Here is a 13,572-nt window from a genome sequence, read left to right as displayed (position 1 = left end):
ATCTCGAACTATCCCTTTAAGGTTAACCCTGTTACTTGAACTGAACTATTGTTTTAATGTGGTGAAGCTATTCCTTTTCAAATATTTTTTTTCCTAAAGAAATATTTAACATCTAATAGTCAAATCATGGTGTAAAAGCAGGTGACTGGTTCTACTTTTTTGGGCCATTTTCTGGTGCTTTGTAGTGGAAAACTGACCAGGTCGAGCATAACATGTTAACCCTGTTACCCATACTGTAAATAGACAGGCTATACAATTTTTAGTAATTACATGTTTTGGTGTGGAGCTTGCATTCAATTGCAACTCCCTGTTGCACAAGCTTCCATTCAACGTCCAAAGCATTCTGAATACACCTGACTTGTGATTTTATTTAATTTTACTTCCACCCTGGTCAAATACCTAAACTTTAGGAGTAATCAGAATTAAACAATTAACAGCTGCTTTCACACAAAAAAAATATTCCGGAACCCCCGATAGCACCCAGTCTTGAACTGCTCCCCACCTCTTTTCGCCTTAAATATCAACAAAGGTGTGTTGGTTGAAAGGTGTAGGCTAAACAGTTATTTTTCTAGCTGTGATGTCATTTCCTCCTCAGCAAGCTCCATATAAAAACGCAGGTGCAGTTGCAGCAAGTTGTTCGTGGTACATTAAGGTTTGAGCGAGATAGACCACTGATACTGAAAAACGCAGCTCGCCAGAAATAACCAGTGCGGTCAAGTTGCACATAGAATGAGCCCATCATTTATCGACTCTTTCCACACACAATCGAAGGGGAACTAACATTCTAAGCTTTTGACGTTTGCTATTCCTGCCCGTTTTATTGCAACGATGATCGCGAGCGGATACTTCATTTTGACAATATTGGTTAATCGCGGTAAGAGAAATTGTATTATGTTGGGATTGACTAATATTTATTCAAGTTATAGCGGTGATTCCACTAAAGTTAGAGGGGTTGTGTAGCTGCGGGAATGTCTTGTCATTTGGTCTAGCACCAAGGACAGCGGCAAGCGCTCCCGGCGATCTGTCCATATAGGCCTATACGCTTGGCGACAGAAGTGCATTCTCAGTTAATAAGAAGTCGCTATTTTTCACGGGAAATATGTTTGCCCTCGTCCCAACTGTAGGCTATATAATTGACCATATATTTAGATGAAAATGTTTAGGAATAACGTATCCTAAACTAAAGACGACAATGTACCTATTGATTGGTAGAGCTAAACCTAATAACTATGCGAGACATGACGTTTTCGTTAATCATATTTTTCTTTCCCCACGTAGTTCTCTCATTGCCCGTGACTCCAACTTACCATGAGAAAGAGGATGTCGAGGTAAGAATCATTTTCAACGAATAGCTTAATGATATTGTCAGCTTTATGTTACATTTTATGTATGGTGTTTATAATCAGGGCCAGACTGGCAGCCATCTGGCATTTTTTTGGGGCAAATGCCAGATGGGCTGGTCATTTTTTTCCCCCAGTGGGCCTGTCTAACCTTTTTTTCTGCTCAAAATGATCATTATCTTCCTAGTAATGGGGCCTCAAGGAATAAAATGGTCCGGTGGGTTAGAAATGGCAGAGCCGATTTCTGGTCTCAGTCCAGCCCAGTTTGTATCAAAAACACTTGATACGTTTCAGGACTAGGGTTGCAAAGGGAGGGTATATTTCCCATAACTTTCAAAGTTTACCAGTAAACTACCAGAATTTGGGTAACTTTCATTCTTCGTGCATCATGTCCAAATAATACAAAAGTATAAAAAATATATATATTGTGAAGCTTAGCAAAGCCACTTCTAGATGATTCGAACATGATGTATGAAAAATTAGAAAATCAGTTCCATACCTTGAATGGGATTTGTACAGATATCCTTTTTCACGCATCACCAAACACAAACATTTGTGAAGCTACAGTCTCTCATGCAACACAATGATAATGTTCTACGCACAAGAATATCAGGGTATTGTCTTCATGTACGATAATCTATTTGCATATCATTTACATATTGTACTTACATATCTTATTTATGTAGTGTAAATGTACAATAACACAACGACACTGCTATTGCCACAACAGTGAGCAATCGAAACAGAATAATGCATAATCCATGTCTCTTTATTTTGTTTACTTTGCAACTGTAATATTTGGGACTACTCTGAAGCTACAGCACACTGCAAAGTCCAGCTATAGACCTGAGACAGTCTTTGGTCTACCAGACTGCAGCCTTCTCTCCCTGGCAATACTTTAATGAGCACATTTGACGTCTGGAGGCTAACACCATGACGGGAGGTCTAGTTGTCTCCCCATTGCTGCTGTGGCATCCAGTCTTTCCCCTAGTTTATTTTACAGGTGGTGCGACAAGGTTCAAAGCCAACATTGTTAATAGAATCCATTAAATAGAAGATCATTTTTGTAGGCGGATGGTGCTGGTCCGCCTATACGGGGAAGGGGAAAACACTGATGCCATGTTTATCCGTTGACCGTGTGTCCGCTCTGCCCCCCTCAGGTGATGAAATGCATCGTGGAGGTTCTCGCTGATGTGCTCTCGAGGCCACACCGTTTGGCTGTCAGTCAGGAGTGCCTGAACATACTAAGGACAGGTAAACCACTCCCAGGGACCTCTGCTCCAGATATACGCTTTTAGGTACAGATCTAGGATCAGCTCAAACTCCCTAACTTAATCACCACAACTCCATTAACAGAGAAAAATGCAAAAATCACCTTAGATCAGTGTCTAGAGACATACCTTTTCTGTTATCTCAAAGGAGTCACTGTCACCAATTGTGACCTAATGCAAGTTCATATTTGCTTACATTTTAATTTTCACCATGGATGCACATGACTCAGGAAAGTCAGAAATGGCACCTAAATCCCTACATATTGCACTATGCATTGCACTACTTTTGACCAGGGCCCATAGGGCTTTGGTCAAAAGTAAGGCACGATATAAGGAATAGAGTGCCATTTGCGACACAGGTCTGAGCTCTCCATAAGTGCACTCGGCAGAGCAGTCAGGGCCGGGGCTATTCAATTACAGCCATTGTTACCTTGACGCTGTCCTTGTTGAGAAAAATCTTTCAGGGCATTACTCATTACTGGCTATTGTTACCAGGATGGGGCTGCGGTTGGGAAATGAAACCCCTCAATAGGAAAAATAGACTGAGAGGATATATATATATATATATATATATATATATATATATATATATATATTATATATGTGTGTGTGTGAGTGAGTGAGGCAAATTAAATCAAATGGTATTTTTCACATACTCCGAATACAACAGGTGTAGACCTTACAGTGAAATGCTTACTAACAAGCCCTTAACCAACAATGCAGTTTTAAGAAAATACCTAAAAACAAAGTATGAAATAAAAGTAAGAAATAAATAAAGAGCAGCAGTAAAATAACAATAGTGGGGCTATATACAGGGGGTACCGGTACAGAGTCAGAGTGTACAGAGTGTGCGGGGGCACCGGTTAGTCGAGGTAATTGAGGTAATATGTACAGAGGAGAGGGAAAATAAAAATAAGGGGCACTAAAAAAAGCGAACAAAGAGGGAGACATACAGTATAGATGGGCAGGGAGGGAAATACAAGGGAGAAGGGATTACTTAGTAGTAAGATCAGACTGAGAAGAGAAACAGCCAGAGAAATGTGTTTACCATAAAGAGATGTATTTTAGACAGGGAGGAAGGGGAAGACCAAGAGCGAGACGCAGGGAGAGAAACAAAGAACCAACGAAAGAGTGACCCTGAAGAAAGACAGAGTAAGCAGTAGTTCTCTTGAATGCCTGCCTCATTCTGTACACTCTTTCTGGGTCAGCAGAAAAGGAAAAGCTCTGTGATGCTTCACTGGAAACCACTCTTTGGGCCAAAATGATTCATTTGGAATTCTGCTTTGGAGGCAGTACATTTCAGGGTAATTAATTTTTAGAGACGGGAGCAAATGTGCTGAGTTGTCACGAACAACCAAAGGGGAGAAATATACCTGTACATTTGCCCAGGGACATTGCTGGCTTGCTTGGACAATTAAAGTATTTATGCGTTGGTCAGGTCTCCCTAGTAAAATAGGTTTTCTGTCCTCATTGAGATTTTGAGGATAAATAAAAGGTTAAAAAAAATGGTTTCCTTTGCAGATGAAAGGCTTGTGTCAATCCTCCGCCACCGCAACTTCCTCAAGGAGCTGCAGGACATTGCCGTTGAAGGTGAGGTATTGACTGACTTTTCACTGTGGGGGGTGATACAAGGCAACCCGTTCAGGAAGTGACATCTTTGAGTGATGTCACACAACTGTTGTGACGTAATCAGAATTTCACTTTGTTGTGTTCATCTTAGATTTGATTGGGTGTCTTGTTCCCTTTCACATAAATGGTTTTCAGCATGAAGTAAATCGTTTTTAGTGTTTGAAATATAATTCTCTTGATTGTTTTGACTTTAGTTTGTCAATCATGGCAACAGCCACAATAATAATCATAATATAGCTATTTCTAAAACCCAAAGACACTTTACAATAAGCAATCATAAGTGTATTTTAGGGGATGAATTGTAAGTATATGTCAAAATAAATTAGTCTAAATATTTGCAGTCACAACTCCACTCATCTCCCCTCCAAATGACAGGAGCCAATGAGAGAGCTCAGCAGCATGTTGACATCACGGCAGATCATGTGACTAAGAAACCACAGGGTCCTCAGGGTATAGATGAGGCTGCAGGTGAGTCCCACTAGCACACATTCTCAGTAAAATTGCCATATGACAGCATTGCCTCATGATGACTGAAAATCCAAATCCCTGTCAAGTTTGCCATTTTACAGTCAAGTTGTGATATTGTGACAGTCTCTATGTGCAGAGCTGGCCCTAACCTTTTGGGGGGATCTATAAAGTGGAATTTAGCTGCCCCCCCACCCCACCTCGCAGAAAATAGTGGCCCCCCCTCTTGACTGAGAAGTGAAAAAATGAAAGGTTTAGGGTTCATTTCCTGTAATTCTACAGATTTTGCCATAGGGTGGAGAGATTTTTTTAGCAGTTTTAAAGCAAATTTCATGACTTAATATGATATGAGTGCGAGTGACTAACAAAATCAATGTGGGCCCCCTGGAGGTCAGGTCCCCTCGGCACGTGCCCTGCATGCCCAGTCGGTAATTCCACCATGATTACTATAAGTTTAGATAATTTAGCAATAAAATGAATGTTAGCTGACGAGGGATAATTGAGTAACTGTCAGTGACTGACATAAGAGAGAAACTGCTGATGCACAAATTGCACCTTGTGTATTCTACTATTCTAACTCTCAACAGTAAGTTGAAACCCCGGACTGAGTTCCTAAAACAAAAATTGGGGATCAGGGGCCCCATGGCCACCTCTTAGCAGTCTCTTATGTCCCTTATGCTCAGGGCCAGCCCTGTGTGTGTGTGTGTGTGTGTGTGTGTGTGTGTGTGTGTGTGTGTGTGTGTGTGTGTGTGTGTGTGTGTGTGTGTGTGTGTGTGTGTGTGTGTGTGTGTGTGTGTGTGTGTGTGTGTGACATACAGACCCTGTTTATAGACAAAGATGCAGTTCAATTCTGGACAAGCCAAAAGGCACACTATGAAATCAATAAATCCCTTTATTTGCTATGCAATGTTCTGGGACATTGTGTCAGCTAAGCAGGTCTGACCACAGTGCTGTGTGGAGTGGATGGCATCTGGGAGAAGAGAGCTGCTGGTACACACACAGGCTCCAAAGGTTCTGATAGACAGAATTGGGACAGGGAGTCTCTGTCTCTCTCTCTCTCTTCTCTAAACCCCATAGAATTAAAAAGGATTGTTCAGCAAGACAAGGTTCACAAACGTTGGCTAACTTTAGTCAAATTGTTTAACTTTAGCAGTTACTAGGTAACATGTTTGTGATAAGATTTCATCCATCAAATTGTCCAGATGGTACATCCAACATGGCCATGAGAGGTCTGTTATTCTACAGGCATATTTAAGCACGAACACTGCCTAACAATTAAGCTCGGCAACCCAGAACTACTACATCTGTCTACGAGAGATTACCTGTCAATGCAAAAGTGAGGATATGATTAATCATCATACTGATTTTTGGTTTGTTTTTCTTCACGTGAGAAAAGAAAGTTATTTGATTCTGCCTAATTTGGTATTCTAGCACATCCTTGTGGAGGTCTTATCATAGATACAATATACTGTGTTCTGTTTGATTCTGTAGGCCTTGTGCACCACATGGTAAGTAAGCTTATGTGACTTGAAATGATCTGAACCCATATTTACAAAGCTCTGAACTAGGATCAGGTCCCCCATGTCCATACAATCTTAATCATTATGATCTAAAAGGGAAAACTGATTCTAGATCAGCACTCCAACTCTGAGACACTTTATGGAAACGGGCTTTGATGCACCATGTCATGACAGCACTGGGACTTATTTATGGCTCGTTGCCATAGGTTGCATTAAGGTAAGTGACAAGGTTTACTCATTATTCTATTTGCATTTTCAATTTAATTTCGGCAGCTCCCATAGTATATTTACCGTCAGTTTTAGTTCTGCTGATGTCAGGATAAGTAAGTACACAGGGGATTCGCCTCTTGGCCATCAGTCAAAGTGCACATTTACATTTTGATTGGCCGCTGCTTTAAAGCCGGCCACTTGTGCATACTGTCTGATCGTACGTCGGGATGGAAAGGCAAATGTGAGTGCCAAATGGCACCCTATCCCATAGTCAAAAATGCATATTTCGTACCAGATATGAAAAGCACCCTATTTCGTACTACATATGAAATAGGGTTCCATTTGGGACATAGGGCTGTGTCTGAAGCCATTTGCCACACGTGACCCTCGACTTTTGCGTCTTTGTTATTTCTAAATATGTCATATCTAAACTATGAAAGAGAAAATATCTGCACATTCTGTGACATCAGAGGATGTGGCCACCTTCCTCTCCTTTTCACATTTGAGATTAATCATGACTATTCAGATCGAAATATAGTGTATAGAACAGATGTGATTGTCGGTTAGGTAGAATAGGGAATTATGTCCACTCTATTCATAAAATGTCTATATGCAACGTTCAGAACGGTTCACTTCACACCCTTGTGGTGCCTTGCTAACTGCACTTTCTGCTGGGAAGTGTAGTCAATCTATTTTCCATTTAAATGTAGTCCATCTGTTGGATGGATGTTTGGGCAGTGCAATGGATCATTGCTCACAGTTTCATAATTGAAAGGCAGGCAGGGAGGTCCCTGTGTTCTGCTTTTAATTCCTTATCCTTGACAGTGGCTATTCACACTCTTAACACTAGGGCTGGGATTCAATACGAGGCGCGTTGTAGCACACAGTATAATATAACACAAAGGCCACAAAGGACAAAGGTTTTTGTATCAACATTTGAGCTTTTTATAATAAACAAATGTCTTTACAGGGTTAAATATTAGTTTCTAGAACACAGCATGTGCTTCAAAAGTAGCTATCAATCATTCAAATCGTTTTTACATCAGTAGATGTTACAAAGTGCTTATACAGAAACCCAGCCTAAAACCCCAAAGAGCAAGCAATGCAGATGTAGAAGCACAGTGGCTAGAAAAATAATTATACTGTTATTTGGATTGTAGTTTGGATCTTTCTGATATTTATAGTTTCTTTTCTTGAGTTATTTTTACTATTACTAATGTTTGACATTCTACTGCAATTTTAAGGAGCTGGCAACTAAAGCATTTCACTGCACCCGTTATAACATCTGCTAAACTGTGTTTTCAACCAGTAAACGTTGATTTGATTTACAACTTCATTGAATGTCTTTTTGCTGCCTTGACAAAATCATTTATCCCCCATTGATGAGAAATGGTATCTCTCTATGTTTCATCTCCTTCATAGATCGATCGATGTTGGCCGCTCTGGGGGGACCCGGCGAGAGGTCTATCCTGTCCCAGAAGAGGGGGACCGGAGGAGAGGGAGAAGGGGAGGGTGAAGGAGAGGCGGAGAACAGTGCGGAGAGGGACGGAGAGTCATCCCGTGAGAGGAACGAGATCATCAGAAAAGGCGAAGAGAAGAAGCGAGAAATGGACGAGACCCCTGACAACCGTATCTCAGATGCCATGAACAAGGAGGGGAAAGAGGAGGGAAAGGATGTGGATGTGATTGAAAAGAAAGAAGAAGAAGAAGGGGATGAGAAGGAAAAGGAGGAGGATGAGGAGAAGCGTGCAAGCTCAAGAGAAGACAGCGAGGAGGCTAAAACGGAGGGAGCTAACATGACTCTGGATAAGAAAGGTAAGAACTTCTGCCCAGAGTACATTGACATTACAGACACTACAGACACTGGTCTTCAGGCCTTCACATGTCGAAGTAAATGGACATCTCTTGACCACACCACAGTGGAGTAGGGTAAAGTTTACCCTAAAAGCTGATCTTGGGTCAGTTTTGCAGTTAGCTTCCCTCTCGACTACACTTCACTAGTACACTACACCCGGAGGAGGATTAACTATGATGATGAGGTGTCATAAAGATTAAATAGTGGACCGCTCTAGCTAAGTGCCAAATCAATCCATTAGATAAACACTGTTCTCTGGGGTACTGAGGTTAGTCAGGCAGAGAGAGCAGGATCAGGAGGGAGGCATTGTTAGTGTGTGTGTGTGTGTGTGTATGAGAGACACACACACAAACACAGCGAGAAATCAAATATAAGAGAATAGAAAGAGAGACGCACTGCAGTGAGAGAAAGAATGCAGGGAGGGAGGGAAGAGAAAAAGAGGTGTAGACTGGTGGTGAGACTGTGACCATGCACTGCAGGAGCAGATGATGGATAGGAGCGGCTCCATCTATCTGATGAGTTTGAGTGCTCCCCGCACAGCGGCCCGGTTTGATTAGATAATGGATACTGGAACATTACCAACAAGACAGAGCACTTGGACAGCAGGGTTGCCTCCCAAATGACACCATGTTCCCTATTCCCTATATAGTGCACTACTTTTGACCAGGATCTATAGGGCTCTGGTCAAAAGTAGTGCACTATATAGGGAATGGGTGCCGTTTGGAATACAGCCCATGGCTACGGATTGACTGCACGCCCCTGGAATTCAAATCTAAACGCTAGATTTAGGCCGGGGAAAGAAATAAATGTAATCATAAGCGATGAGCAAGCATGTGAACTAGGCCATATGTTGTTTTTGTATACTTTATTTCTAGATTTTTAGGACAGAGAGATATTCCCAGTCCTTCAACCGCCAACTGGCTATTTCTAAGGTTGAGGCTCGGACAAGGTTCTAGCATGACCAGCATGTCCCAGTGACTATTCAACTGAGCATAAGGGACCATTTGGACAAAGGTCACTCCAAGGGACGGTACAATATGATCTCTTTACCTCCATAGGTTGTATGCAGGGAAGGAGGCTCCCTAAGGGCTGTAACCAAATGCAGAGGTGTCGTGCCCATAGGGGACACAGGGGCACGTGCCCCCTAACCCTAACCATAACCATAAACCTTAAGCATTTTAATAGGAGGTAGGGACGTCCCCCAAGGATCCCAGAAAGCACAGACCCCTTCAGATGTGTCATGTTTAAAAAACGATATATATATTTTTTAAACATTTTTGTTGTTGTTTCTCTGTAATACTACTAGACACTTAGCCACTTTATGAAGTTTGCTTTAGCTAGCCCAGATAGGTTCCTCATCTCCCAAACTCATAACTAGCTACCAATAAACCATTTCAGGCAATCAAGTTAGAGTAGCTAGCTTGGTAAATTTTAGAAAAGAAAGCAATTACTAATGTACTGAATAAGATTCACATTCCTTTCAATATTTTACCCGGATTGAGGCAGAGATGCAGAAAATCATATTTATTTTCTTTAAAAAAATAACCACCTGACTGGAGGATACAGACAACTCAAGAAGTATGCTTGGATATAATGACATGTATTTTTGAATTAAATTTTTTTGAATTTTACCCCTTTTTCTCCCCAATTTCGTGGTATCCAATTGTTTTAGTCACTACTATTTTGTCTCATCAGGAGAGACGAAGGTTGAAAGTCATGCATCCTCCGATACACAACCCAACCAAGCCGCACTGCTTCTTAATAACACAGCGCGCACCCTTGAAATGTATTTATGACATCGAATTAAGCATAATGATTATGGCTCTAGATTGCAGGAAAAAAGCTGTTTCAGGAGTTTGAAAAATGCTCAAACTTCCTGACGGACCACTCCCGTAGTTTGTGCCCCCTCAGATTTTTGGGTGTATGACACCCTTGACCACGTGTCCATAATTTAGAAAGGTGGAGCATGAGGGAAATGTAAAAGGCAGAGATCTGCTCAGCCAACTGGTAGCAGAAGATTTCAATCAGAAGAGTGGAATCCTGTTGAGGGTGGATAATACTGTTTAGAGAGTGAGGAGAGAGGGAGAGAGAGGAGGAGAGAGGGAGAGAGAGGATGTTCATTTCTTTGGAGAGCGGTGGTAGCCTCAAGAATAGATATAGCAGGCTAATAACAAAAGAGTTTGAATCCTAGGTCTGATAAGGTGAATCTGATGTGAGTGAGCAGGCAACCGATATCACAGCTGCCACTTTCTGACGTTGTGCCCTTGTGCAAGGCACTAGGGGTGATGCTTTGACCTGACCCTGTGCTGCTCCCGGTGTGTTGTGCATATGTATGAGTGAGTGAGGGAGTGGTATGTCTGGTTGGATACTCTGTCAAGAAACAAGAAAAATGTCCATGCAAATGGATGAATAAAGATACACTACATGGCCAAAAGTATGTGGACATCTGCTAATCGAACATCTCATTCCAAAATCATGGGCATTCACATGGAGTTGGTCCCCCCATGCTGCTATAACAGCCTCCACTCTTTTGGGAAGGCTTCTCACTAGATGTTGGAACATTGCTGTAAGGACCTGCTTCCATTCAGCCACAAGAGCATTAGTGAGGTCACATACTGATGTTGGGCTATTAGGCCTGGCTCGCAATCAGCGTTCCAATTCATCAAAAGGTTTTCGATGGGTTTGAGGTCAGGGCTCTGTGCAGGCCAGTTAACTTCATCCACACCGATATCAACATATCATTTCTGCATGGACTTCACTTTGTGCATGGGGCATTGTCATTGTGAAACAGGAAAGCACAGAATCGTCTAGAATGTCATTTTATGCTGTAGCGTTAAGATTTCCCTTCACTGGAACTAAGGGGCCTGAACCATGAAAAACAGCCCCAGACCATTCTTCCTCCTCCACCAAACTTTATAGTTGACACTATGTATTCGGGCAGGCAACGTTCTCCTGGCATCTGCCAAACCCAGATTTGTCCGTCGGACTGCCAAATGGTGGCGAGCTCCAGTCGACACTTGGCTTTGCGCATGGTGATTTTAGGCTTGTGTTCGGCTGCTCAGTCATGGAAACCCATTTCATGAAGCTCCCAACGAACAGTTATTGTGCTGACATTGCTTGTCCCGTTCTGTGAGCTTGTGTGGCCTACCACTTCGCGGCTGAGCCGTTGTTGCTCCTAGACGTTTCAACTTCACAATAACATCAAATACAATTCACTGGGGCAGCTCTAGCAAGGCAGAAATTTGACGAACTGACTTGTTGGAAACGTGGCATCCTATGACAGTGCCACGTTGATAGTCATTGAGCTCTTTAGTGAGGCCATTCTACTGCCAATGTTTGTATATGGAGATTGCATGTCTGTGTGCTCAATTTTATACACCTGTCAGCAACGAATGTGGCTGAAATACCCAAATCTACTAATTTGAAGGGGTGTCCACATACTTTTGTATATATAGTGTATATTCTATTATTATTATTTTTTATCTACACAGGGGCAGAGTCTGGTGAGGTGACGGATGTACCAGAAGATAAATCTGAGGAGGAGAATACTGCAGAGGAAAATGAAGAGGAGGTAGAGGAGAAGAGGTCTGCGTTGCCTCTGCAAGACAGTGCCGAGGCAAAGAAGGAGTGGGAGGAGGAGGAGGATGAGGTGAAACGCGAGGTCGCCGGTGTTAATCACTTGAGCAGAATGAGTGAGCTAGCCCGGAGTTTGCAAACAAAGAAGAGGGCGGGAGAGGAAGAAAAGTTGCAGGAAATGAAGTCACTGGAGGTCGGAGGTCAACATGAAGTGCCCCATCACTCCAAGGAGGTGGTGGAAGAGGAAGTGGAGGAGAAGAGGAAGGTGGGAGAAGCACGGAAGAGCCCCGAAGTGAAGGAGCTCCAGATGATGGCACGCAGGGAACCGCAGGAGAGGAGAGAGGGAGAGGAGGAAGAAGGGAGCACCAGCAGGAAGACTGAGGTACATTTCCCCCAATTATTAAAATTGGATGAACTATCCCCAAATCCAATGAAATGCAATGTTACCTGGCTATATTAGCATTCTCGTTCAATCCCCTATCAGGAACCACCTCGAGAGGTGCACATTTTTGTTCTTGCCCTGCACTGTTGATTCAACTCGTAACTGCTGGGCTACACTGAGAATGCATCGAGAAGAAACCCTGAACTAAACAAAAAACACAACACTCGGTGCTCTGAGAGCCTACCCACTGTGCACACACTGGTTGAATCAACGTTGTTTCCACGTCATTTCAATGAAAGGACTTTGAAACAATGTGTAATAGACATTGAATTGACATCTGTGCCCAGTGGGTATGTTCGCTTCCCACCTCACATCTAATGCTGCATTCTCTTCAGTCTACTGTAGTCCACTTTCATATGACATATCACAGTGCATCACTTGAATAGGCTAACAACATAGTTGACATTTGTCTGTCCTTTTTGTCGCGGTACGCTAGGCTGTCATTGTCCACTTCATTAAACTCATCCTGTAGAGGAGTCGCTCGGTAGAACGCTGTGTGATGTGTTGGCCCCTGAGGCTTTTTCACATCTTCTTGGCAGATTCAACTTGGTTGTATTAATATTAGTGCACATCGTAGGCAAAACTTTTTGCAACCAAAATAAATAAAAATATGTTTCTTATTGGACAGGTTAATGTAGTCCCTCCCCATTTTGTCTGTTTACTTCTTAGTGAATATGACTATGGCATACAGCAGTGCAACACCAATTAGAGTCCCTCACTTGTCTAAAAGTAGGAAAGGTGTGCTGGTTCCACCTCAGGAGCCTCTACTACCAACTAGAGCAATCGGACCACGCTGGAAGGATGGTTCATCCACAGGCCTTTTCGCCTCCTGTGGGCTCTCATATGGGAACACACATATGCACACACACGCCTATGCAGGTCAGTTTTGGCACAGATACTGACAAAAATGCCTTGGTTGGCACACGCACTCATGCGCACACACACATGTTGTCCACACAGATATAGCCTCTTAGAGAACAGTACATAGCACTCTGGGTAGAGCTGTTTAAGTGCACTCAGAAGAGGGTAACATTGGGTAATATTGAGTAATGACCTCCTCCTTTCCCTTTCTTATCATCACCCTTTCTCCTTCCCTCTGCCTCTCTTCTAACCTCTACTTCTCTCTCACCTCCCTCTTTTCTACCTGTCTCGTTTCTATATTCACTGTTTGCTCATGTTATTCTTTCTTTTCCTCTACTTATCCATTTCTCTGTCTCCCTCCATTTCTTTATTTCCATTCTATTATTCCCCCTCCTTGTTTTTG

General features: G+C 42.5%; 1 protein-coding gene across 2 annotated transcripts in view; it reads left to right on the top strand.

Annotated features, from left to right (window-relative positions):
- The first annotated feature begins 619 nt into the window (after nucleotides 1-619).
- chga (chromogranin A) overlaps nucleotides 620-13,572 on the top strand; it is a 13,942-nt gene continuing 989 nt past the window's right edge. The window contains exons 1-7 of one of the 2 annotated variants that reach the window (XM_029631618.2): nucleotides 620-874; nucleotides 1,279-1,328; nucleotides 2,501-2,594; nucleotides 4,133-4,201; nucleotides 4,616-4,708; nucleotides 7,858-8,250; nucleotides 11,782-12,248. In XM_029631618.2, coding sequence (XP_029487478.1) covers nucleotides 829-874; nucleotides 1,279-1,328; nucleotides 2,501-2,594; nucleotides 4,133-4,201; nucleotides 4,616-4,708; nucleotides 7,858-8,250; nucleotides 11,782-12,248 — 1,212 coding nt within the window. In that variant the 5' untranslated portion in view covers nucleotides 620-828. The remainder of the gene's footprint in view (nucleotides 875-1,278; nucleotides 1,329-2,500; nucleotides 2,595-4,132; nucleotides 4,202-4,615; nucleotides 4,709-7,857; nucleotides 8,251-11,781; nucleotides 12,249-13,572) is intronic. The other variant, XM_029631619.2, reaches the window with a different exon arrangement.

This window comes from Oncorhynchus nerka, linkage group LG24 (genome assembly GCF_034236695.1).
Source record: "Oncorhynchus nerka isolate Pitt River linkage group LG24, Oner_Uvic_2.0, whole genome shotgun sequence".
In the NCBI taxonomy this organism is placed as follows: domain Eukaryota; kingdom Metazoa; phylum Chordata; class Actinopteri; order Salmoniformes; family Salmonidae; genus Oncorhynchus; species Oncorhynchus nerka.
The sequence above is the reverse complement of the archived record's forward strand: the minus strand, read 5'-3'. Positions and strand labels throughout refer to the sequence as shown.